This window comes from Cetorhinus maximus, chromosome 23 (genome assembly GCF_964194155.1).
Source record: "Cetorhinus maximus chromosome 23, sCetMax3.hap1.1, whole genome shotgun sequence".
NCBI classification, from domain to species: Eukaryota; Metazoa; Chordata; class Chondrichthyes; order Lamniformes; family Cetorhinidae; genus Cetorhinus; species Cetorhinus maximus.
The window spans coordinates 31201073-31223967 of NC_135901.1; the positions used below are offsets into that span (position 1 = coordinate 31201073).

Here is a 22895-nt window from a genome sequence, read left to right on the forward strand (position 1 = left end):
AACTCTGTTTCTCTCTCCACAGATGCTGCTTGACCTGCTGAGTTTTTCCAACCCTTTCTGTTTTTGTGTCAGATTTCTAGCATCTGCAGTAATTTGCTTTTATATTATGGAAATTGTCAGGGTCTGATTACCCGCCGATGTTCTCGGAGTCTGAGCCACACGACCAGTGGAAGAATGAAGTGGAGATGTGGACACGGGTTACGTCCCTACCGAGGAGGAAACAAGGTCTGGTCTTGGTATTGTCACTTCCCAACAAAAGTAAATCAGAAGCAAAGTATTTAGTGAGCTGGATGCCCATCAGTTGGATACTGATGAAGGTTTGGATCTTCTATTCGGGTTCATTGATGAGATTTGAAAGAAAGATGATCTATTGGATAGTTGGACTTTGACAGGTTTCAAATGAGGGTGAAAGCATCTTTAGCAGGTCTGGATATCACAACAAAAGACAGGATTGGAACAGCACTAATAGGTGAATGACCCCCAGGAATGACCAGGGAACAATTAACAGGTGTTTCAGGTCTGACTCAAAATATCATCATGTGATGAACTGCCCAAAGTGGAAAATCAGGGTCTTCGAAGTGACACATGATACAGAGAATTCTGAGGCTGAAGACGATGATGATGATCACTCTGAAGGAATTGTACTAGTCACAAGGAGCTTTGGTCCAGTGATGAGTATGTTAGTCACATTCAACTGTGCTGTGTTAGATAGTGGCTGCACCTCGACAGTATGTGGATCAGATTGGTGAAAATGTTACCCAGATTCACCTCATAGTGACGATCGACACAGGGTTAAGGAGTATGAAAGTTCTACTTGTTTAAGTTTGGTGATGTGAACACATTGATATCACTAAAAAGAGTTGGGATTCCATGCAACATAGCTGGAGTCAGCCACTTTATCAGGACTGGTGTAGACTCTAGTGAGATACCCTTCCTGTTGAGTAAACCTTCCATGAAAAAGGCACAAATGCAACTGGACATGGAGCAAGATAAAGCAACTGTTTTTGGAAAGTCAGTGGATCTGCAGTTGACTCAATCAGGACATTATCGTCTCCCCTTAACAATACCTGATGTTTCTCATCAGAGTGTTTGAGAAGGATTAATGGCATCAGGTGATAAGAATCAGAGAAAAAATGCAAATTGTCTTAAAACTACACAGGCACAATTTGCTCATCCTTCTTGTCAAAGATTAAAAATCCAGCTTCATGTCCTGGACAGAGAGACCTGAAATTCTTTATGCAGGCTGTATATCTCCACACACACACACACACATATATATATATATATATATATACATGTACGTATAACTGGACTGAAAATGAGTGATGTACAGTACTGTATTTCTTAAAGATACAGTGGGAGGGGGATGTGAGGAAGAACTTTATTTAGGCACAGAGTGGTCATGATCTCGCTGCCAACAAGGGTGGTGGAAAGGGAAATAAACAATTTCAAAATGAAATTGGATGGACACTGGAAGGAAATAAACTTGCAGGGTTATGGGGATACAGAGGGGCAATGGGACTGACTGATTGCTCCACAGGAAGTCAGTGCACATTCCAGTTTCCGAACGGACTTCTTCTGTGCCGTAATAACGCTATGACTTTACGGAAGCTGACTCGCTGCACACCAGCCCACCCCGCAGCCAGAACACACTGCGGGCGGGTTCAGCGGGGGCAGGGTGAGACTTCCAGGACTTCTGCCCCTCGCTGGGGAGGGAGTCCCGCCCTCAGGAGCCACCGACAAATCGGATTGGGCAGCAGCTCCGGCAATCCAACCATGCCAAGAGGGCATTAGGGCACTTCCAGGACTGCAACCGGTTCCAGCAATGAATCGTGGAGCAAGATACGTCCGGGGTATTGGACTAGGTGGGTTTGGGCAGCTTGGGGAGTGGGGCGGGGACGGGGGGATGTGGTGGCTTTTGGCGAACAGGCGAGAAGGAAGAAAGGCGGGTGCTATCTTAGCAGGGGGCTCCCTGGAGATCTGGCATGGATTGAATGGGATGAATGGCCTCCTGCTCATTTCTAATGTCACGATGGTCAAAATAAAACAATTTCAGCTGCTCCAGCCTCTGCAACTCACTGAAGTCCCTCATCCCTGGTGCCATTCTCGTAAATCTCCTCTGCACCCTCTCTAAGAACTTCACATCTTTCCTAAAGTGTGGGGCCCAGATATAGGGTTCCATTCTAGTGGGATAGAATTGAAAAGCAGGGAGGTTATGTTCAACCTGTTTTGAACCATGGTTAGACTACACTGGGAGTATTGTCAACATCTATGATCTCCATTTAGAAAAAGGAAATAGAGGCACCGGAGAAGGGGCAACAAAGAATCACAAGAATAAAGCCAGAACTGAGAGTATTTAACCCTCAGGAAAGGCTGGGGCTGTTTTTCTCTAGAAAAGAGACGACTGAAGGGTGACCTGATGGAAGTCTTTAAGATGATGAAGGGGTTCAATAATCCAATAGGGATTTCATGAGAAACCTCTTTACCCAGTGAATGGTGAGAATGTGGAACTCGCTATCACAGCAAGTGGTTGAGGTGAATAAGAGGAAGCTAGACACATACATGAGGAAGAAAGGAATAGAAGGATATGCTGATGGGGGGAGATGAAGAGGGGTGGGTGGAGTCTCATGTGGAGCATAAATACTGACAGAGACCAATTGAGCCGACTGGCCTGGCCCTGTGCTTTAGACTCAATGGAACAGAGACAAATGTATTTATTTTAGATCTACCTGCAGTGGTAGGAAAAACACTCATTACTATCCAGGATAAAAATGTACTTGATCAACTCGTGTGGATCATTCCAGTGGAAATGTGCACTCCCAGGCTCAAAGAGCATCAGCCACTGGAAGCAAAGTCGTGAGACCGGCCAGTCCAACAGAAAGAAACCCTCCGACCCTCCCACTTCACCAAGTGTCAGAATGAACATAGTTCAGTCCTGGATGTGATTAACAGCAGCAATAACATCAGAATCCAACCCCTGTAATCACTTGCGAACTCACTGGTGTCTCAGCAGGTTGGATAACAGAGTGAATCCTTTCCCACACTGCGTGCAAGTGAACGGTCTCTCCCCGGTGTGAACTCGCTGGTGTGTCAGCAGATTCGATGAACCACTGAATCACTTCCCACACTCTGAGCAGGTGAATGGTCTCTCCCCATTGTGAACTCGCTGGTGTCTCAGCAGGCTGGAGAATTGAGTGAATCGCTTCCCACACGGAGCAGGTGAATGGCCTCACTCCGGTGTGAACTCACTGGTGTCTCAGCAGGGTGGATGATTCACTGAATCTCTTCCCACAATCAGAGCACGTGAACGGCCTCTCCTCAGTGTGAAGTCGTTGGTGTATCTGCAATTTGGACAACTGAATCAATCTTCTCCCACACTCAGAGCAGGTGAATGGCCTCTCGTTGGTGTGGACTCGCTGGTGTTCCCGCAGGTTGGATGAGTTTTGAAACCTTTTTGTGCAGTGAGAGCAGCTGAACGATCTCTCCTCAGTGTGAAAACGCTGGTGGGACATCAGTTCCCGAGAGCTTTTGAAGCTACTCCCACAGTCAGAGCATTTAAAGGATCTCTCATTGGTGTGAGTGACATGGTGTGTCAGCAGGCTGGAAGACCGAGTGAACCCTTTCCCACACATGGTGCAGGTGAATGGCTCTCCCCAGTGTGAGCTCGTTGGTGTGTCCACAGGGTGGATGAATGTTTAAATCCCCTCCCACACTCAGAGCAGGTGAATGGTCTCGCTCCGGTGTGAACCTGCTGGTGTCTCATCAGGTGGGTTGAATGAGTGAGTCCCTTCCCACACTCAGAGCAGGTGAACGGCCTGACCCCGGTGTGACTGCGTCGATGAATTTCCAGCTTTGTTGGGGATATGAATCCCTTCCCACAGTCCCCACATTTCCACGGTCTTTTCATGGTGCAGGTGTCCTCGTGTCTTTCCAGGTTCAGTAATTAACTGAGGGGTCCACATACACAACATGTGTCCACTCTCCTGCGCTGTGAATGATGCGATGTTTCTTCAGGCTGTGTAACTGGTGACAGCTGTTTCCACACTCAGTGCACTGGAAACACTCTCACTCGGGTGTGTGTGTCTCGGTGCTTTTCCAGTCCCCCTGATGTTTAAAACCTTCTGAAGCAGACAGAACGGACGAACATTTCTCCTTCAAGATTCAAAGGCCAATGATATTCGGGTCTTGATGAATTGTGTGACTCTGTCAGATCTTGACGTGACATTTGGTTTGAGATTTCTGTCTGCAAATCTTCCCCTTCTAATATCTTGTAAAAGGAGTTTACAAGTCATCACTGTCAGTACAGGATAGAAATTCAGAAAAGACAATTCTAGTTTCTCTGGATCATTCTTTGCTTTCATTCCCTAAAAGTTATAAATCTCTGTCCCCCACACTCTCACTCCATTCTCACTCTGTTGTAACTAATTTTCGACCCTTCCAATTCTCCTGAAGGTGCCGTTTCATGCGAATCGACAGATTCATGCTCAGTATTTCCTGTGCAGGACACGGAGAGCTGAAAATCTTTGTACAGGCTGCAAGACCTGGAACTCACTGACTGGTGGAAACGGAGACAATCAATGATTTCAAAATGAAATTCGCTGGGAAATAAACTTGTAGGGAATGGGGATATAGAGGGGGAATGGGACTGACTGGATTGCTCTACTGGGAGTTGGCATGGACTCCTTTTGTGCCATCGTGACTGGAAATATATAATGTAGCTACAGTACTATATTACAAGACTAGAAATAATAAATGCATTTTAATACAGAACCAGAAATAATACATTGCATATGTACAATATAACAGCACGAGACATATCTCTGTCCTGTATTAATTTACAGTCCCCTTAAATGTCAGCCATCTCCTGGGGAAATCACCCCTATAATTGTGAACATTAGGAAAGAGACCATCCTTTTAACCAGACAAAAAAATGTGTCAAGCTGAGGGAGCAAAGGATGTCAATGTCTTTAAGGGAGAGAGAGAGACCTGGGCCAACCTTTCCAGAGTCTGCACCCTCCCTGGATTCACTTCCTTTCCCTTCAGTTCCTGCAAGTTAACAATTTGCCCCCAGAATGAGAAAAGAAATGGAAAGGGGGAAGCATTGATTTCCTCACAGATGTTGCCCAGAGGAGGAAGTTTGAGTCTGAAACAAAATCAGGAACAGAAATACCTGGAAAAACTCAGCAGGTCTGGCAGCATCGGCGGAGAAGAACAAAGTTAACGTTTCGAGTCCTCATGACCCTTCAACAGAACTAAGTAAAAAAATCTGTTTTTACTTAGTTCTGTTGAAGGGTCATGAAGACTCGAAACGTCAACTGTACTCTTCTCCGCCGATGCTGCCAGACCTGCTGAGTTTTTCCAGGTAATTCTGTTGTTGTTTTGGATTTCTAGCATCCGCAGTTTTTTGTTTTTATCTCATAAGTTTGAGTCTGAAGCTCATTGTCCAACTTCCGCGTTGTGACGTCCACAATGGAACCCTGCCCGAATCAGCCAATAAGAATCACTCTGCTCCGCGGTGACGTCCTCGGGTTCCAGTATGCAGGCCAGGCGCGCGGACACGGGAGCCCTGCCCCCACCCATTGTTCCCCCCTCCCGCTCCACTTCCTCGAGCCAAGGTTTCCAGGCAACCGGCTGACGGCTCCGGCCAGAGCGAGAAGCCGCTCGGAGAACTCGGGAGAGGGGAAGCTGCGCATGTGCGGGGAGAACCCGCCCCTTCCCTTCATGCTGAGGGAATGACCAATAGGAAGAGTTGGAGGACCGGAAGGACTCTGATCCTCCAGCCAATCAGCGTGCGGGCTTTGTGTGAATGAAGATTGAAACTAAAACGCAGACTAAAACTTCCTCCTGTGTCCAACATCTGTGAGTAAAACACTTTCTTTTCTCCCCCTTTCCATTTCTTTTCTCATTCTGGGGGGAAATTGTTGACTTGCAGGAACTGAAGGGAAAGGAAGTGAATCCAGGGAGGGTGCAGACTCTGGAAACGTTGGCCCAGGTCTCTCCCTCTCTTAAAGACATTGACATCCTTTGCTCCCTCAGCTTGACACATTTATTTGGCTGGATGAAAGGATGGTCTCTTTTCTCATGTTCACAATTAAAGTGGTGGTTTCCCCAGGAGATGGCTGACATTTAAGGGGACAATAAATTAATATGGGACAGAGATATGTCCAGTATTGTTTTATGGTACATATCAGATATAAGATTCATGGTAATCTAAACTTCACTTATTCTTATTTCTAGTGTTGTAATTTTATTACAGTAAGTATGTTATATATTTCCAATCATAGAGTCATTATGGCACAGAAGGCTCCATTCAGCAATTCAAGTCTGTGCCAACTCTCTGTAGAGCAATGCAATTGGTCTCATTCCATAAGACCATAAGTCATAGGAGCAGAAATTAGGCCATTCGGCCCATCGAGTCTGCTCCGCCATTCAATCATGGCTGATAAGTTTCTCAACCCCATTCTCCTGCCTTCTCCCCGTAACCTTTGATCACCTTACCAATCAAGAACCTATCTATCTCGGTCTTTAATACACTCAATGACCTGGCCTCCACAGCCTTCTGTGGCAATGAATTCCATAGATTCACCAGTCTCTGGCTAAGAAGTTTCTCCTCATCTCTGTTCTAAAAGGTCTTCCCTTTACTCTGAGGCTGTGCCCTCGGGTCCTAGTCTCTCCTACTAATGGAACATCTTCCCCACGTCCACTCTATCCAGGCCTTTCAGTATTCTGTAAGTTTCAATCGGATCTCCCCGTTTCCTTCTAAACTCCATCGAGTATAGACCCAGCGTCCTCAAACGTTCCTCATATGTTAAGCCTTTCATTCCTGGGATCATTCTCGTGAACCTCCTCTGGATCCTCTCCAGGACCAGCACATCCTTTCTGAGATACGGGGCCCAAAATTGCTCACAATATTCTAAATGTGGTCTGACCAGAGCCTTATAAAGCCTCAGCAGCACATCCCTGCTTTTATATTCTAGTCCTCTCGAAATAAATGCCAACATTGCATTTGCCTTCCTAACTACAGCCTCAACCTGCAAGTTAACCTTAAGAGAATCCTGGACTAGGACTTCCAAATCCCTTTGCACTCCAGATTTCTGAATTCTCTACCCATTTAGAAAATAGTCTATGCCTCTATTCTTCCTACCAAAGTGCATGACCTCACACTTGCCCACATTGCATTCCATCTGCCACTTCTTTGCCCATTCTCCTAACCTGTCCAAATCCTTATGCAGCCTCCCTGCCTCCTCAATACTACCTGTCCCTCCACCTATCTTTGTATCATCTACAAACTTAGCCAGGATGCCCTCAGTTCCTTCATCTAGATCATTAATGTATAAAGTGAAAAGTTGTGGTCCCAACACTGACCCCTGCGGAACTCCACTAGTCACCGGCCGCCATCCTGTGAAGGACCCCCTTATCCCCACTCTCTGCCTCCTGCCAGACAGCCAATCTTCTATCCATGCTAGTACCTTGCCTCTAACACCATGGGCTCTTATCTTACTGAGCAGCCTCCTGTGCGGCACCTTGTCAAAGGCCTTCTGGAAATCCAAATAGATAACATCCATTGGCTCTTCTTTGTCTAACCTACTCGTTACCTCCTCAAAGAATTCTAACAGATTTGTCAGGCATGACCTCCCCTTGATGAAACCATGCTGACTTTGCCCGATTTTACCATGCACTTCCAAGTATTCTGAAATCTCATCCTTAATAATGGACTCTAAAATCTTACCAACGACCGAGGTCAGGCCAATCGGCTTGTAGTTTCCTGACTTTTGCCTCACTCCGTTCTTAAACAGGGGTGTTACATTAGCAATTTTCTAGTCCTCTGGGACCCTCCCTGATTCCAGTGATTCTTGAGAGATCACCACTAACGCCTCCACTATCTCTTCAGCTATCTCCTTCAGAACTCTGGGGTGTAATCCATCTGGTCCAGGTGATTTATCCACCTTCAGACCTTTCAGTTTTCCTAGCACCTTCTCCTTGGTAATGGCCACTATACTCACCTCTGCTCCCCGACTCTCTTGAACTTTGGGGATGTCACTTGTGTCTTCCACTGTGAAGACTGACGCAAAGTACCTATTCAGTTCCTCCGCCATTTCTTTGTTCCCCACTACTACTTCTCCAGCGTCATTTTACAGCGGCCCAATGTCTACTTTTGCCTCTCTCTTACCCTTTATATATCTAAAAAAACTCTTGCAATCTTCTTTTATATTACTGGCTAGTTTGCCCTCATATTTAATCTTCTCCCTCCTTATTTCTTTTTTAGTTGTCCTCTGTTGGTCTTTGTAGGCTTCCCAATCCCCTGGTTTCCCACTGCTCTTCGCCGCATTGTATGCTTTCTCTTTAGCTTTTATGCTGTCCCTGACTTCCCTTGTCAGCCATGGTTGCCTCGACCTCCCTTTAGTATGCTTCTTCTTCCTAGGGATGAATTTTTGCTGTGTCTCCCAAATTACTCCCAGAAACTCCTGCCATTGCTGTTCCACTGTCTTTCCTGCTAGGCTCATCTCCCAGTCAATTCTGGCCAGCTCCTCCCTCATGCCTCTGTAGTTGCCTTTATTCAACTGTAATACCGTTACATCTGATTCCAGCTTTTTCCTCTCAAATTCTATCATATTATGGTCACTTCCTCCTAAGGGTTCCTTCACCTTAAGCTCCTTTATCAAATCTGCCTCATTACACATCACTAAATCTAGAATTGCCTGTTCCCTAGTGGGCTCCACCACAAGCTGCTCCAAAAAGCCATCTCGTAGACATTCCACAAATTTCTTTTCTTGGGATCCACTACCAACCTGATTTTCCCAGTCTACCTGCATATTGAAATCCCCCATGATCACTGTAACCTTGCCTTTCTTACACACCTTTTCTACCTCCTGGTGTATCTTGTGCCCCACATCCTGACTACTGTTCGGAGGCCTGTACATAACTCCCATTATGGTTTTTTTACCTTTGCGGTTCCTCAACTCTATCCACACAGATTTTATGTCATCTGACCCTACATCATTTCTTGCTATCGATTTAATTTCATTTCTTACTAACAAAGCAACCCCATCCCCTCTGCCAACCTGCCTATCTTTTCGTTAGGATGCATATCCTTGGATATTTAGCTCCCAGTCCTGATCCCCCTGCAGCCATGTCTCCGTAATGCCCATCACATCATCACATCACATGCCAATTTCAATCTGTGCCACAAGCTCATTTACCTTATTTCGTATACTGTGTGCATTCAGATACAACACCTCCAGTCCTGTATTTCCCGTCCCCTTTCACCCTCAATATCTCCATTCTGTCTCCCAGAAGTTTCCTTCAAGTGTCCATCCAATTTCATTTTAAAATTATTGATCGTCTCTGCCTCCACCGCCCTCTTAGGCAGCAAGTTCCAGGTCATGACTGCACGCTGTCTGCATTTTCAATCTGTTCTTTCATAGGGCCCTGGTTAGGCTAGCATTTCAAATGCCCATCCCTAATTGTCCTTGAGAAGGTGACTCAGTGAGCCTCCTTGTTGGACCGCTGCAGTCGAAGTGGTGTAGGTACACCCACGGTGCAGTTAGAGAGGGAGTTCCCGGATTTTGACCCAGCGACAGTGAAGGAATGGTGATATACTTCCAAGTCAGGATGGTGAGTGACTTGGAGGGGAACTTGCAGGGGGTGGTCGTGTCCCCATCTATCTGCTACCCTTGTCCTCTAGGGGATAAATAGAGCCCTTCTTCACATTCCCCTTGTATCTTAATCAAGTGAGACAATGCAGGTTATTACACATTTTTCATGCAGTAAGATAGACATATATGTTTAACCACCTACTTGAAGATTTTCAGGTCTCTTTGTGCTGAAAATGCAGGAAGCGGTGAGCATGGATCTGTTGGTCAACATGAATCAGGAGAACTGGGAGGGTGTATATTAGGTACAGCAGAGTGAGAATGGAGGAAGAGTGTATGGGACAGAGATTCACACCTTTTGGGGAATGACAGAAGAATGAATGTTCCACATGAACTAGAATTCTCAGTTCTAAAATGTTATCCTGTACTGATTATTACAAACTTTTTGTGACAGGATATCACAAGGGGAGGATTTTCATACAAAAACCTCAAAACAAACATGTCAAGATCTGACAGAGTTGCTTGATTCATCGGAACACAGATATTCTCAGCTTTTGAATCTAGAAGGAGAAATGTTTGTCTGTTCTGTCTGCTTCAAAAGATTTTAAACGTTATCGTGACTGGAAAAGCACCGAGACACACAGACCCGAGTGTGGAAAAAGCTTGAACCAGTTAAACAGCCTGAGTAGACATCATAGTGTAGAGAGAGAGTACAAGTGTCCGTGTGTGGACGAGACTTCAGCTGATTGCCAGACCTGGAGATTCACAAGGACAACCGCACCATGGAGAAACCGTGGCAATGTGGAGACTGTGGGAAGCGCTACCGAATCCCGTCTGAACTGGAAATTCATCATCGCATTCACACCGGGGAGAAGCCTTTCACCTGCTCCGAATGTGGGAAGGGATTCACTCGGTCATCCCACCTGCTGACACACCAGCGAGTTCACACCGGGGAGAGACCATTCACCTGCCCTGAGTGTGGGAAAGGATTCACTGGGTCATCCCACCTGCGGACACACCAGCGAGTTCACACCGGGGAGAGGCCATTCACCTGTTCTGAGTGTGGGAAGGGATTCACTCAGTCACCCAACCTACTGACACACCAGCGAATTCACACTGGAGAGAGGCCGTTTAGCTGTTCTGTGTGTGGGAACAAATTCAGTCAGTTATCCAGCCTGCGGACACACCAGCGATTTCACACTGGGGAGAGGCCGTTCACCTGCTCTGAGTGTGGGAAGGGATTTGCTGACACATCGAGTCTGCTGACACACCAACGACTTCACACTGGGGAGAGGCCATTCATCTGCTCTGAGTGTGGGAAAGGATTCACTCAGTTATCCCACCTGCAGAAACACCAGAGAATTCACACAGGGGAGCGGCCATTCACCTGCTCTGTGTGTGGGAAGGGATTTGTTCATTTATCCAGCCTGCGGAGACACCAGCGAGTTCACAAGTGATTCCAGGGATTGGATTCCGCTGTTATTGCTGCTGTTAATCACATCCAGGACTGAACCATGTTCATTCTGACACTTGGTGAAGTGGGAGGGTCGGAGAGTTTCTTTCTGCTAGACTGGCCGGTCTCACGACTTTGCTTCCAGTGGCTGATGCTCTTTGAGCCTGGGAGTGCACATTTCCACTGAAATGATCCCCAAAAGCTGATGAAGGATATTTATTTTACCCTGGATAGTAAATAGTGTTTTTCCTACCACTACAGGTAGATCTAAAATAAATACATTTATCTCTGTTCCATTGAGTCTACAGCACAGGGCCAGGCCAGTCGGCTCAATTGGTCTCTGTCAGTATTTATGCTCCACATGAGCCTCCACCCACCCCTCTTCATCTCCCCCCCATCAGCATATCCTTCTATTCCTTTCTCCCTCATGTATGTATCTAGCTTCCCCTTAAATGTATTCATGCTATTCACCTCAACCACTCGCTGTGGTAGTGAATTCCATATTCTCACCACTCGCTGGGTAAAGAGGTTTCTCATGAAATCCCTATTGGATTATTGAACCCCTTCATCATCTTAAAGACTTTCATCAGGTCACCCTTCAGTCTTCTCTTTGCTAGAGAAAAGCAGCCCCAGCCTTTCCTGAGGGTTAAATGCTCTCAGTTCTGATTTTATTCTTGTGAATCTGTGTTGCCCCTTCTCCAGTGCCTCTATTTCCTTTTTCTAAATGGAGATCACTAATGTTGACAGTACTCCTAGTGTAGTCTAACCATGATTCAAAACAAGTTGAACATAACCTCACTGCTTTTCAATTTTATCCCTCTAGAATGGAACCCTATATCTGGGCCCCACACTTTAGGAAAGATGTAAAGTTCTTAGAGAGGGTGCAGAGGAGATTTACGAGAATGGCACCAGGGATGAGGGACTTCAGTTAGTTGGAGAGACTGGAGCAGCTGAAATTTCTATCTTTGGATCATGGAGTCATTAGGACTTACAAGGAGACCATTCAGCCCATCAAGTCCATTTTTCCCTCAAGTGCCCATCCAATTGCCTTTTGAAATTGTAATCATCTCTGCTTCCACCCCCCTCATAGGCAGCGAGTTCCAGGTCATTACCACTCACTGTGTAAAAATATTCCTCCTCACACCCTCCCCGCATCTCCTGCCCAAAACCTTAACTCCGTCCCCCTCATCCTTGTACCATCAGCGAATGGGAACAGCTTTTCTTTGTCCACCTGATCTAAACCTGTCATAATCTTGTACACCTCTATCAAATCTCCCCTCAACTTCCTATGCTCCAAGGAGATCAACCCCAGCCTGACATCCACAATAAAGAGCAAACAAAAGATGTTAATGCCTGAAATCAATTGGGAATGTTTGATTTCTGTTTTAAAGATATGATGAATATATTGTATTGGACAGTAAAGGAATTGGAGTAACTCACCCGGATGATCAGTGGAATGTATCAATCTGGTATCCACCTACATTCGAGTGAAAGCCAGGGAGGTGTAGATGAGATGAATAACTTGATAGATTTCTCTGGGAGATATTTCTATCATTTGCCTCTGAACCTTTTTTTTAAGGAAAATCACATTGAAAAACTGAAAGGTGTAAAAGGGGCCAAACTTCAGCAGAAATCTGGCAGAGCTGAGAACAGACGACTTGCTATGTGGGAACAGGGAGAAGAACAGCTCCCAGAGGACAGAGAAAACAAGAGTGCCTTGAATCCTAAACGACACCTAGGTGTCAAGGCCACCATGTTTTCACTGCTTGGCATGGGAATGCTGACTCCCTGTACCGGGGACGGAGCGTGGGAAGCCAATTGTTTGAGAGTTTGATGTGGCTTGGGCGGGTACAGATGGTTCAATGACAGGTTTTGTAATTGGTCCGTTCAAATGTTAGCTCAGCAATGATTGGGTTAAATCAGTCTCCATAGACTTTGTGATGTAAAAAAGTATCAGAAGGGATTCCCCGAGCACAGAGATTTGTAGAGGTTTTACATATTGCATTGACTGGTGCCATGGCATCTGGGGCAGACCAGGGAGTATTTACATGGAGATGGTGCTTCTACCCAGAGTGTAATGGTAACGCTGCTGCACTTTGATACTACTGCTCAGACATGAGCGTGTGTCAGGTCTTATTTATACTGAATAAAATCTAACCACTGTCACCAATAAGGGTTATCACTGTGAATCATTTCAGAGTTTGGGAAAGGGGATAAAGGATTAATTGACTCCCTGAACCCCATTTTCTAACATCGCTGTGTCAAAAATAAAATCTCATCTCCCCCTCTGGCTCCTTTGTCAATTACCTTAGAGGGACTCACTTTCTGTTAAAGAGCCTGCCAACCCCTCTCACCCATTTTCCCTAAAGTGCAGAAATCTAATCATGGAAAGTCCAGAAAAATCAAATAACTTTACTGATAAAAGTTTATTAATGAAATTGAACATGGTTAAAAAAAACAGAAAATTACTTGGGGATCAAAGACAACCAGAGTAAAAGGATGTGCACAATGTTCTGGACCCAAATGGTTTCTCTTCGGCTCCTCTGTACCCTGTTCCTGTGACTCCTGCTTTGGACACAAAGGCACTGAACCCCAGGGGTTGTGTCACCATCAGCTCCAGTCTTCCGTGCCCCGATTGATTGGAGGCCCATTTCCCAGTCAGTCCTCCAGCACTTTCCTGTCTCTATTAGTGCGATGCCCATGGCAGTTTCCCAACTGGGGCACAGGCCCCGTTATTCTCAGTTAAATTCAGCCCTCAGCTCCGTCGCCTGGCTGTCATTGACACGAGCAATAGAGAGACAGAAAGGTGCTGGAGGCTCAAATGGGAAGTTGAAACTTGCGGCTCTAAACCAAATAGGATCTCTGTAAAGACCGGTAAATTGTAAAAAGAAATTCAAATTGTCAGTGAACAAATTAAAGGATCACACGACAGGACTTCAAGTATTATGACTTTTACTGCAACAAACAAACTAAAAGCAACATTAGCTAAACACCATTTTTGTGGGCAAGGTATACCTTAAACTATCAAACAGAACTTTGCTCTTTGACTTTTAACATAATGAAAAATCCCACTCCATGATTATACTTTACTCTGTTCCTGAAGTAGACACTCAATTATCCTGGAACCTGTCCAAAGTGATTATTTGCTCCCGAGTGTTTACTTCCATTCTTTTCCTTTCCCAGTCTGGCAACCTCTAACCCCAGAACTGTCTTTCACTGTGAAGGTTCTCCTGGGTTCTCCCTATAACTCAAGCAAAGCGAATCTTCCAGTCTCATTTTAAATCCTCATGAATTTGGTCTTTTCAATCTGAGCACAAGGTCCCATCCACATTCGCGTGTGTTGAAAGAGACTTGCCGCCTCTATCAGTTCTCTCTCTCTCTCTTGGATCCTGGCAGACTGATCGGTCTGTGAAATTCAGAGATGCCTTTTAGGAGAACTTTACAACCTGATCCTACAATAGCTTCCCATGGATCCTTCTCCAATCAAAGCCCATCTCCATGGCAACGTGAATCACATGGGCCTTGGATCCAGGTAGAAATGCCAATTAGTTATTCAGACTCCCAACATCATTCTATCTGGAAATTAAATAGACAATTGAAGTATAGCTGTTCACAAAATCTGACATTTGCAATACCTCCCTGGACTTTGGAGACTAACAGGCTAAATGATATTGAAGGATGCATGACATTAAATAGGGACGGGAAGCTTGGAAAAGGTAAAGGGGTGGCACTGTTAATTAATGATGGCATTACCGCAATAGAGAGGGATGACCTAAGTTCAGGAAACCAGGATGTAGAAGCAGTTTGGGTTGAGATGAGAAATGATAAAGGCAAGAAGTCACTTGTGGGAGTGGTGTACAGGCCCCCTAACAGTAACCACATGGTAGGATGGAGTATAAAGGAAGAAATAATGGGAGCTTGTCAGACGTTACAGTGATAAATATGGGGGATTTTAATCTACGTATACGCTGGAAAAATCAGACAGGCCAATGTAGCCTAGATAGGGAGTTCATAGAACATTTTCAGGATAGTTTCTTAGAACAGCACATTCTGGAGCCAGAGAGCAGGTGAGATTAAACCTGATATTGTGCAATGAGATAAGATTAATTAATGATGACATAGTGTAGGCGCCCCTAGGTAGCAGCAATCACAATATGATTCAATGTTATCTTCAATTTGAGGGAGAGAAGAGTGGGTCCAAGACTAGTATTTTAAACTTAAAGAAGGGCAGTTATGAGGGCATGAAAGCAGAGCTAACTAAAGTGAACTGACAAATTACGTTATGGGATGCGTCAATTGAGATGGAGTGGCAGACATTTAAGGGGATATTTCAGGATATACAGATTAGATACATTCCAACAAGAAAGAAAAATTCCAAATGGAGGACCCGCCATCCGTGGTTAATTATAAAAGTTAAAGATAGCATCAAACTTAAAGTGAAAAGAGCTGGCAGGTAAGAAGACTGGACAGAATATAAAAACGGCAAAGACTGACTAAAGGATTGATAAGGAGGGAAAAATTAGAGTATGAGAGAAAGCTAGCTGGAAATAGAAAAACAGATACTAAGTGTTTCTATAGATGTTTAAAAAAGAATAGAGTTAACAAAGTGATTGTCGGTCTTATAGAAAGTGAGTCTGGAGAATTAATAATAGAAAATAAGGAGATGGCAGATGAATCGAACAGGTATTTTGCATCGGTCTTCACTATAGGGGATACAAGTAACAACCCAGAAATAGCTGTAAATCAGGAAATGGAAAGGAGGGTAGAATTCAAGAAAATTACAATTGCCACAGAAGTGGTACTGAGTAAATTTGTTGGAGCTGCAGGCTGACAAGAACCCAGGTCCTGATGGACTTCAACCTCGGGTCTTAAAAGAAGTAGCTAGTGAGATAGTTGATACATTTGTTTTAATTTTCCAAAATTTCCTAGGTTCGGGGAAGATTAGATTGGAAAATGGTGAATGTAGCTCCTTCATTCAAAAAGGCAGGCAGACAGGAAACTGGAAACGACAGGCTAGTTAGCTTAACATCTGTCATAGGGAGAGTCAACACGGTTTTGTGAGAGGGAAATCATGTTTATCCAATTGAGTGGAGTTCTTTGAAGAAGTAACATTTGCTGTGGATAAAGGGGAACCAGTGGAATACTATTCTTAGATTTCCAGGAAGCATTTGATAAGGCGCCACATCAAAGGTTATTGCAGGAAATAAAAGCTAACGCTGTAGGAGGTAAGATGTAGGAGCATGGATAGGTTGGTCAGCTAACAGGAAACAGAGAGTAGGCATAAATGGGCCATTTTCTGCTTGGCAAAATGTGACAAGTGGTGTGCCACAGGGATCAGTGCTGGGGCCTCAACTTTTTACAACTTATATAAATGACTTGGACGAAGGGACTGAAGGTATGGTTGCTAAATTTGCTGATGACACTAAGATAAGTAGTAAAGTAAGTTGTGAAGAGGACATAAGGCTACAAAGGGATATTGACAGGTTAAGTGAGTGGGGAAAGATCAGGCAAATGGAGCATATCCACTTTGGCAGAAAGAATAAAAAATAAGCATACAGTGAGAGATTGCAGAGCTCTGAGATGCAGAGGGATCTGGGTGTCCTTGTGCAAGAATTGAAAAAGCTAATTATTCAGGTACAGCAAGTAATTTGGAAAGCTAACCACAGAAGGTTATCATTAGAAGTAGGAAGGTTATGCTTCAGTTATACAGGGCAATGGTGAGACCATATCTGGAATACGGTGTACAGTAGCAGTTCAGAGAAGGTTTACTGGACTAATACCTGGAATGGGTGGGTTGTCTTATGAGGAAAGGTTGGACAGGCTGGGCTTGTATCTGCTGGAGTTTAGAAGAGTAAGAGGCAACTTGATTGAAACATATAAGATCCTGAGGGGCCTCGACAGGGTGGATGTGGAAAGGATGTTTCCTCTTGTGGGAGAATCTGGAAATTGAGGTCACGGTTTAAAAGTAATGGGTCGCCTCTTTAAGACAGAGGAGAACATTTTTTTCTCAGAAGGTAGTGAGTCTTTGGAACTCTCTTCCTCAAAGGGCGGGGGACGCAGAGTCTTTGAATATTTTTAAGGCAGAGCTAGAAAGGTTCTTGATAAGCAAGAAGTAAAAGGTTATCAGGGTAGGCAGGAATGTGGAGCTGAGGTTACAATAAGACCAGTCAGGAACATATTGAATGTGGAGCAGGCTCTAGGGGCCGAGTGGCCTACTCCTGCTCCTAATTCATATGTGTGTATGTTATCACATCCTTTTTAATAGATTCCAGCATTTTCCCGACTACTGACATCAGGCTAACAAGTCTGTAGTTCCCCATTTTCTCTCTCCCTCCTTAAATAGTGGGTGACATTTGCCACCTTCCAATCTGCAGGAACCATTCCAGAATCTATAGAATTTTGGTAGATGATCACCAATGCATCCACTATCTCTACAGCCACCTCCTTCAACACTCTGGGATGTGGATCACCAGGTCCAGGGGATTTAGCAACTTTCAATCCCATTCATTTTTCCAGTACTACTTTTTTACCAATACTAATCTCTATCAGTTCCTCATGCTCACTAGTCCCTTGGTTCTCTAGTATTTTTGGGATGATTTCTGTATCTTCCTCTGTGAAGACAGACACACATTGTTTAGTTTCTCTGCAAATTCCCTATTCCCCATTATAAATTCTCCCCTCTCTGCCTGGAATGGACCCACATTTCTCTTTGCTAATCTTTTCCTTTTCACATACCTATAGAAGCTTTTACAGTTGCTTTTTATGTTTCTCACCAGTTTGCTCTGATGTTCGGTTTTCTCTTTCTTTATCAGTTTCTTGGTCCTCCTTTCCTGAATTCTGAAAAAGCTTCAATCCTCGGGCTTACTACTTTTTTTGGCCACTTTATGAGCCTCTTCCTTTGATCTAATGCAATCTTTATCTTTTCTGTTGGCCACGGTTACATCACATCTCCTGTTGGATTTTTATTCCTTAAAGGGATTTATATTTGTTTGTAAATGTGTAATAATTCCTTCAATGTTAGCTATTGCCTGTCTACCATCATAAATTTTCATGTAGTTTCCCAATCTACCACAGCCAACTTGACACTCAAACTGTGATAGTTTTCTTCTGTGAGAAACACCCAGATAAATTATACAGAAGAACCATCTAACCAGCACAGCCCATCTCCATGGCAACATGGCATGATTTGGGTGGTTCCAAATAGAAATGCAAACTAAATATCTTTTACATTCCAAACACCCTTTCATCCTGTGATCCCTGTGAAATATGAAACTAGATATTCGCAACAAGTCTCAAAGAGCATCAGCCACTGGGGCAAAGTCATAAGACTGACCAGTCCAGCAGAAAGAAACCCTCCAATCTTCCCAATTCATCAACTGTCAGGATGAACATGGTTCAGTCCTGGATGTGATTAACAACAGCAATAACAGCAGAATCCAACCCCTGGAATCACTTGTGAACTTGCTGGTGTCTCAGAAGGTGGGATGACTGAGTGAAACCCTTCCCACACTGAGAGCAGGTGAACAGCCTCCTCCCGGTGTGAACTTGCTGATGTCTCAGCAGGTGGGATGACTGAATAAATCCCTTCCCACACTGAGAGCAGGTGAATGGCCTCTCCCCAGTGTGAAGTCGCTGGTGTGCCTGCAAATGGCATAACTGAGTGAAGCCCTTCCCACATTCAGAGCAATTGAACAGCCTCTCCCCAGTGTGAACCCGCTGGTGTATCCGCAGATGGGATAACTGAGTAAATTGTTTCTCACATTCAGAGCAGGTGAACAGCCTCTCCCCAGTGTGAACTCGCTGGTGTGTCCGCAGATGGGATAACTGAGTGAATCCCTTCGCACATGCAGAGCATGTGAACGGCCTCTCCCTAGTGTGAACTTGCTGGTGTCTCTGCAGGTGGGATAACTGAGTGAATCTCTTCGCACATGCAGAGCAGGTGAACGGCCTCTCCCCAATGTGAAATCGCTGGTGTCTCAGCAGGTTGGATGACCGAGTGAATCCCTTCCCACATTCAGAGCAGGTGAACAGTCTCTCCCCGATGTGAACTCGCTGGTGTGACTGTAGTCTAAATAACTGACTGAATCCCTTCCCACACTCAGAGCAGGTGAACAGTCTCTCCCCGGTGTGAACTCGCTGGTGTGACTGTAGTCTAAATAACTGACCGAATCCCTTCCCACACTCAGAGCAGGTGAACGGCTTCTCCCTGTTGTGAACTCGCTGGTGTGTCTGCAGGTTGTATAACCGAGCGAATCCCTTCCCACACTCGGAGCAGGTGAATGGTCTCTCTCCAGTGTGACTGCGTCGATGAGTTTCCAGCTCAGACGGAGCTTTGAATTCCTTCCCACACTCCCCACATTTCCACGGTTTCTTCATGGTGCGCGTGTCCTTGTGTCTCTCCAGGTTCGACGATCAGTTGAAGCCTCGTCCTTGCACAGAACTTGTGTACGATCTCCCCGCTGTGAATGGTGCAATGTTTTTTCAGCCTGTGTAACTGGTTAAAGCTCTTTCCACAGTCAGTGCACTGGATCACTGTGTGTGTGTGTCGGTGCTTTTCCAGTCACACTGATGTTTAAAATCTTTTAAAGTAGACAGAACAGACAAACATTTCTCCTTCTAGATTCAAAAGCCAATGATATTCAGGTCCTGATGAGCCCAGTGACTCTGTAAGAACTTAACCTTTGATTTCAGATTTCTGTCTGTAAATCCTCCCCTGCTGACATCCTGTAAAAAGAATAGAATTCACAACCGTCATCACGATCAGTACAGGTTAGAAATTCAGAACAGACAATTCTAGCTTCTGTGGGGCATTCTTTACTCTCTCGTTCCCCAAAAGCTGTGAATCTCTGTTCCACACACCCTCTCTCCATTCTTACTCTGCTGTACCTAATATACACCCTCCCAATTCTCCTGAAGGTTCATGTTGATCGACAGATCCACGCTCACCACTTCCTGTCAGGACAGAGATCATAAGCAATAGGAGCAGTATGAGGCCATTCGGCCCATTGAGCCTGCTTGGACATTCAATGAGATCATGGCTGATCTACCTCAGCACCAGTTTCCCACACAATCCCCAATATCCCTTAATATCTTCACTATCTAAAACCTGTCAATCTCTGTCTTGAATATATTTAATGACTGAGCCTCCACAGTTCTCTGGGGTTGAGAATTCTAAAGCTTCACCAGTCCCTGAGTGAAGGAATTCCTCCTCATCTCACCTTTAACTCCATTTTCCAGCCTGTCTCACATAACACTCAACACCCTGGGCAATCAAAAATCGGTCTAACTCATCCTTGAATATATTCAATGACCCGGCCTCCACTGGTTCTTGCGGAAGAGAATTCCAACATGCTGATACACCAGCGAGTTCACTCCGGCGAGAGGCCATTCCCCTGCTCTGAGTGTGGGAACGACCTTCTGAGGGAAGAAATTCCTCATCTCCATCTTCAATGGGAGACACCCTCTTTTTAAAATGTGTTCCTATTTCTAAACTCCCCAATGAGTGGAAACATCCTCCCAACATCTACCCTGTCAAGCTGCCTCAGAATCCGATATCTTTCAATAAGGTCACCTCCCATTCTTCTCAACTCCAATTTGTATTGGCCCAACCTGCTCAATGTTTCCTCATAAGGCAACCCCTTTATCCAAGGAATCAGCCCAGTGAAGCTTCACTGTTTTTATATTTCTTGTTAGTTGTCGGTCATACTCCATTTTCACTCTCTTCATTTCTTTTTGTGATGCTTTGCTGGTGTCTAAGGTTTTTTCAAACTTCTGGCCCACCACTAATCTTTGCAGCATTGAAAATCAACAACCATGCTGCTAGTCTTAACTATATGCCTGTGCCCATAGTAATGGGCTAAGTGTAATATACAGTACAGGATTATTTGACCAGAGATATAGGTGGGATGTGAGGAAGGACTTTATTTCAGCAGCAGGCGGTCATGTCCTGGAACTTGCTGCCTCTGAGGATGGTAGAAGTGGAGACAATTTCAAAATGAAATTGGATGGACACTTGAAGGAAATAATCTTGCAAGGGGATGGGGATATAGAGCGGAATGGGACTGACTGGATAGCTCCACACAGAGTCGGCATGGACTCGAGGTACCGAAAGGGCTCCTTCTGTGCCGTAATGATTCTAGGACTGAAATAAGTAACGTAGCTACAGTACTATATTACAAGACTAGAAATAATAATAAACGTATTTTGATAAAGGGCCATAAATAATATATCTAATATGCACCACATAACAACACTAGACATATCTCTGTCCTATATTAATTTACTGCCCCCTTAAATGTCAGCCATCTCCTGGGGAAACCACCCCTTTAATTGTAAACATTAGGAAAGAGACCATCCTTTTAGCCAGACAAATAAATGTGTCAAGCTGAGGGAGCAAAGGATGTCAATGTCTTTAAGAGAGAGAGAGAGAGAGACCTGGGCCAACCTTTCCAGAGTCTGCACCCTCCCTGGATTCACTTCCTTTTCCTTCAGTTCCTGCAAGTCAACAATTTCCCCCCAGAATGAGAAAAGAAATGGAAAGGGGGAGAAAAGAAAGTGTTTTACTCACAGATGTTGGACACAAGAGGAAGTTTTAGTCTGTGTGAAGCTCAATCTTGATTTACACAAAGCCCGCGCTCTGATTGGCTGGAGGACCAGAGTCCTTCCGGTCCTCCTACTTTCCCCATTGGTCAATTCCCCGCCTGAAGACAATGGGGCAGCGGAAGCCATGTCGGGGCGCCGGAAACCCTTTGATCCTCATGACGAAATGAGCGGCTGGCCAATGAGCACCACCATTCCCCACACATGCGCACCTTCCCCTCTCCCTCGGACATGCGCAGTCCCGGGCCGCCCGTCCGCGCGGTGGATAGAGCGGTCTCCGCAGCGCGGGGGATTGTGGGAACTGCGGCCGCCATTACCCATCCGGAGCCCAGTCTCCAAACTCCTGGGACTGGGATGGAAAGTGGGGGTGGGGGGCGCAGTGACCCTGACACAGAGTACATGTGGGTAGTCACTGGATTTGATTGTGACGCCCCCTTAGCAAAACAGTTTGTTAACTTCAGGTGGAAAGATTTAGACACCTGGGTGACATATTGGGGAAGGCAACAGGTGAGTGTGAAACTGAACCCGAGAGTCAGCACCTTCAGGGGAGGAGAATTGAGGGAAAAGCAGGAGGAGGATAGTCGGATGAACTATAGTTACAATCAATAGGGAGGAGGGAGTGTGTGGGGGACAGAGATTTATAGTTTTAGAGGGAGCAACATGTTTCAAGACAAGTAGAATTCTCAGTTCAAAATTTCTATCGTGTACTGATAGTGATGACTTGATGACACCAACCCTGTCACCCCCTGTCATAATCTTAAAGTCCTCTATCAGGTCAGCCCTCAGCCTTCTCTTTTCCAGAGAAAATATTCCCAGCCTGTTCAATCTATCCTGTAACTTAAACACTCTCAGTTCTGGTATCATCCTTGTGAATGTTTCTTGCACCTTCTCGAGGCTCTCTCTCAATGTTAGAAGGGTACATAAATAAAATTGGTTGCAGGCGCCTAATTACTCGGTTCCAAATTGAACCCCTAAATTTCATATTGACCCTCTCAAATGCTTTAATTTGAAAAAGACTTAACCATCAGGCAAGATAGGACCCTGAAATGGCAAATCATATCAATGTTTATTTTTTAAAAAGTTTACTTATGAAATACCCGAGATACTTTCCCCAACTCAATTGGGCACCCACCCCAGGGAGAAGTGTGACTCTTCCTCAGGTTCTTGAACCATCAGCGATTTCCCACAATCCTGCCCCAGGGGACACTCAGTACCTCCACAGCTAGAGACCAACTCGCAAACCCAAAATA

At 45.0% G+C, this 22895-nt stretch overlaps 6 protein-coding genes across 6 annotated transcripts in view; 5 read left to right on the forward strand and 1 right to left on the reverse strand.

Moving 5' to 3' along the window:
* The window catches only part of LOC144697120 (uncharacterized), a 432856-nt gene that overhangs the window by 364470 nt on the left and 45491 nt on the right, over window positions 1–22895 (forward strand). The gene's annotated exons all lie outside the window — the stretch shown is intronic.
* Window positions 1–22895, forward strand: part of LOC144697094 (uncharacterized) — a 391382-nt gene that overhangs the window by 300833 nt on the left and 67654 nt on the right. The gene's annotated exons all lie outside the window — the stretch shown is intronic.
* LOC144697244 (uncharacterized) overlaps window positions 1–22895 on the forward strand; it is a 123031-nt gene that overhangs the window by 83593 nt on the left and 16543 nt on the right. The gene's annotated exons all lie outside the window — the stretch shown is intronic.
* Window positions 1–22895, forward strand: part of LOC144696929 (uncharacterized) — a 164910-nt gene that overhangs the window by 32662 nt on the left and 109353 nt on the right. The window lies entirely within an intron of this gene.
* Window positions 5763–11560, forward strand: LOC144697209 (uncharacterized). The gene is made up of 2 exons (XM_078569102.1): window positions 5763–5859; window positions 10048–11560. Exon 2 carries the CDS (start codon window positions 10376–10378, stop codon window positions 11048–11050), a length of 675 nt encoding a protein of 224 aa, XP_078425228.1. The 5' UTR covers window positions 5763–5859; window positions 10048–10375; the 3' UTR covers window positions 11051–11560.
* Window positions 17335–19550, reverse strand: LOC144697088 (uncharacterized). The gene has a single exon (XM_078568904.1). The coding sequence runs from the start codon at window positions 19420–19422 to the stop codon at window positions 18496–18498; it is 927 nt and encodes a 308-aa protein (XP_078425030.1). The 5' UTR covers window positions 19423–19550; the 3' UTR covers window positions 17335–18495.

Excerpts from the sequence above, each read along its gene's own strand:
- LOC144697088 (XM_078568904.1), bottom strand. The coding sequence starts at position 19,422 with ATGAAGAAACCGTGGAAATGTGGGGAGTGTGGGAAGGAATTCAAAGCT.
- LOC144697209 (XM_078569102.1), top strand. The coding sequence starts at position 10,376 with ATGGAGAAACCGTGGCAATGTGGAGACTGTGGGAAGCGCTACCGAATC.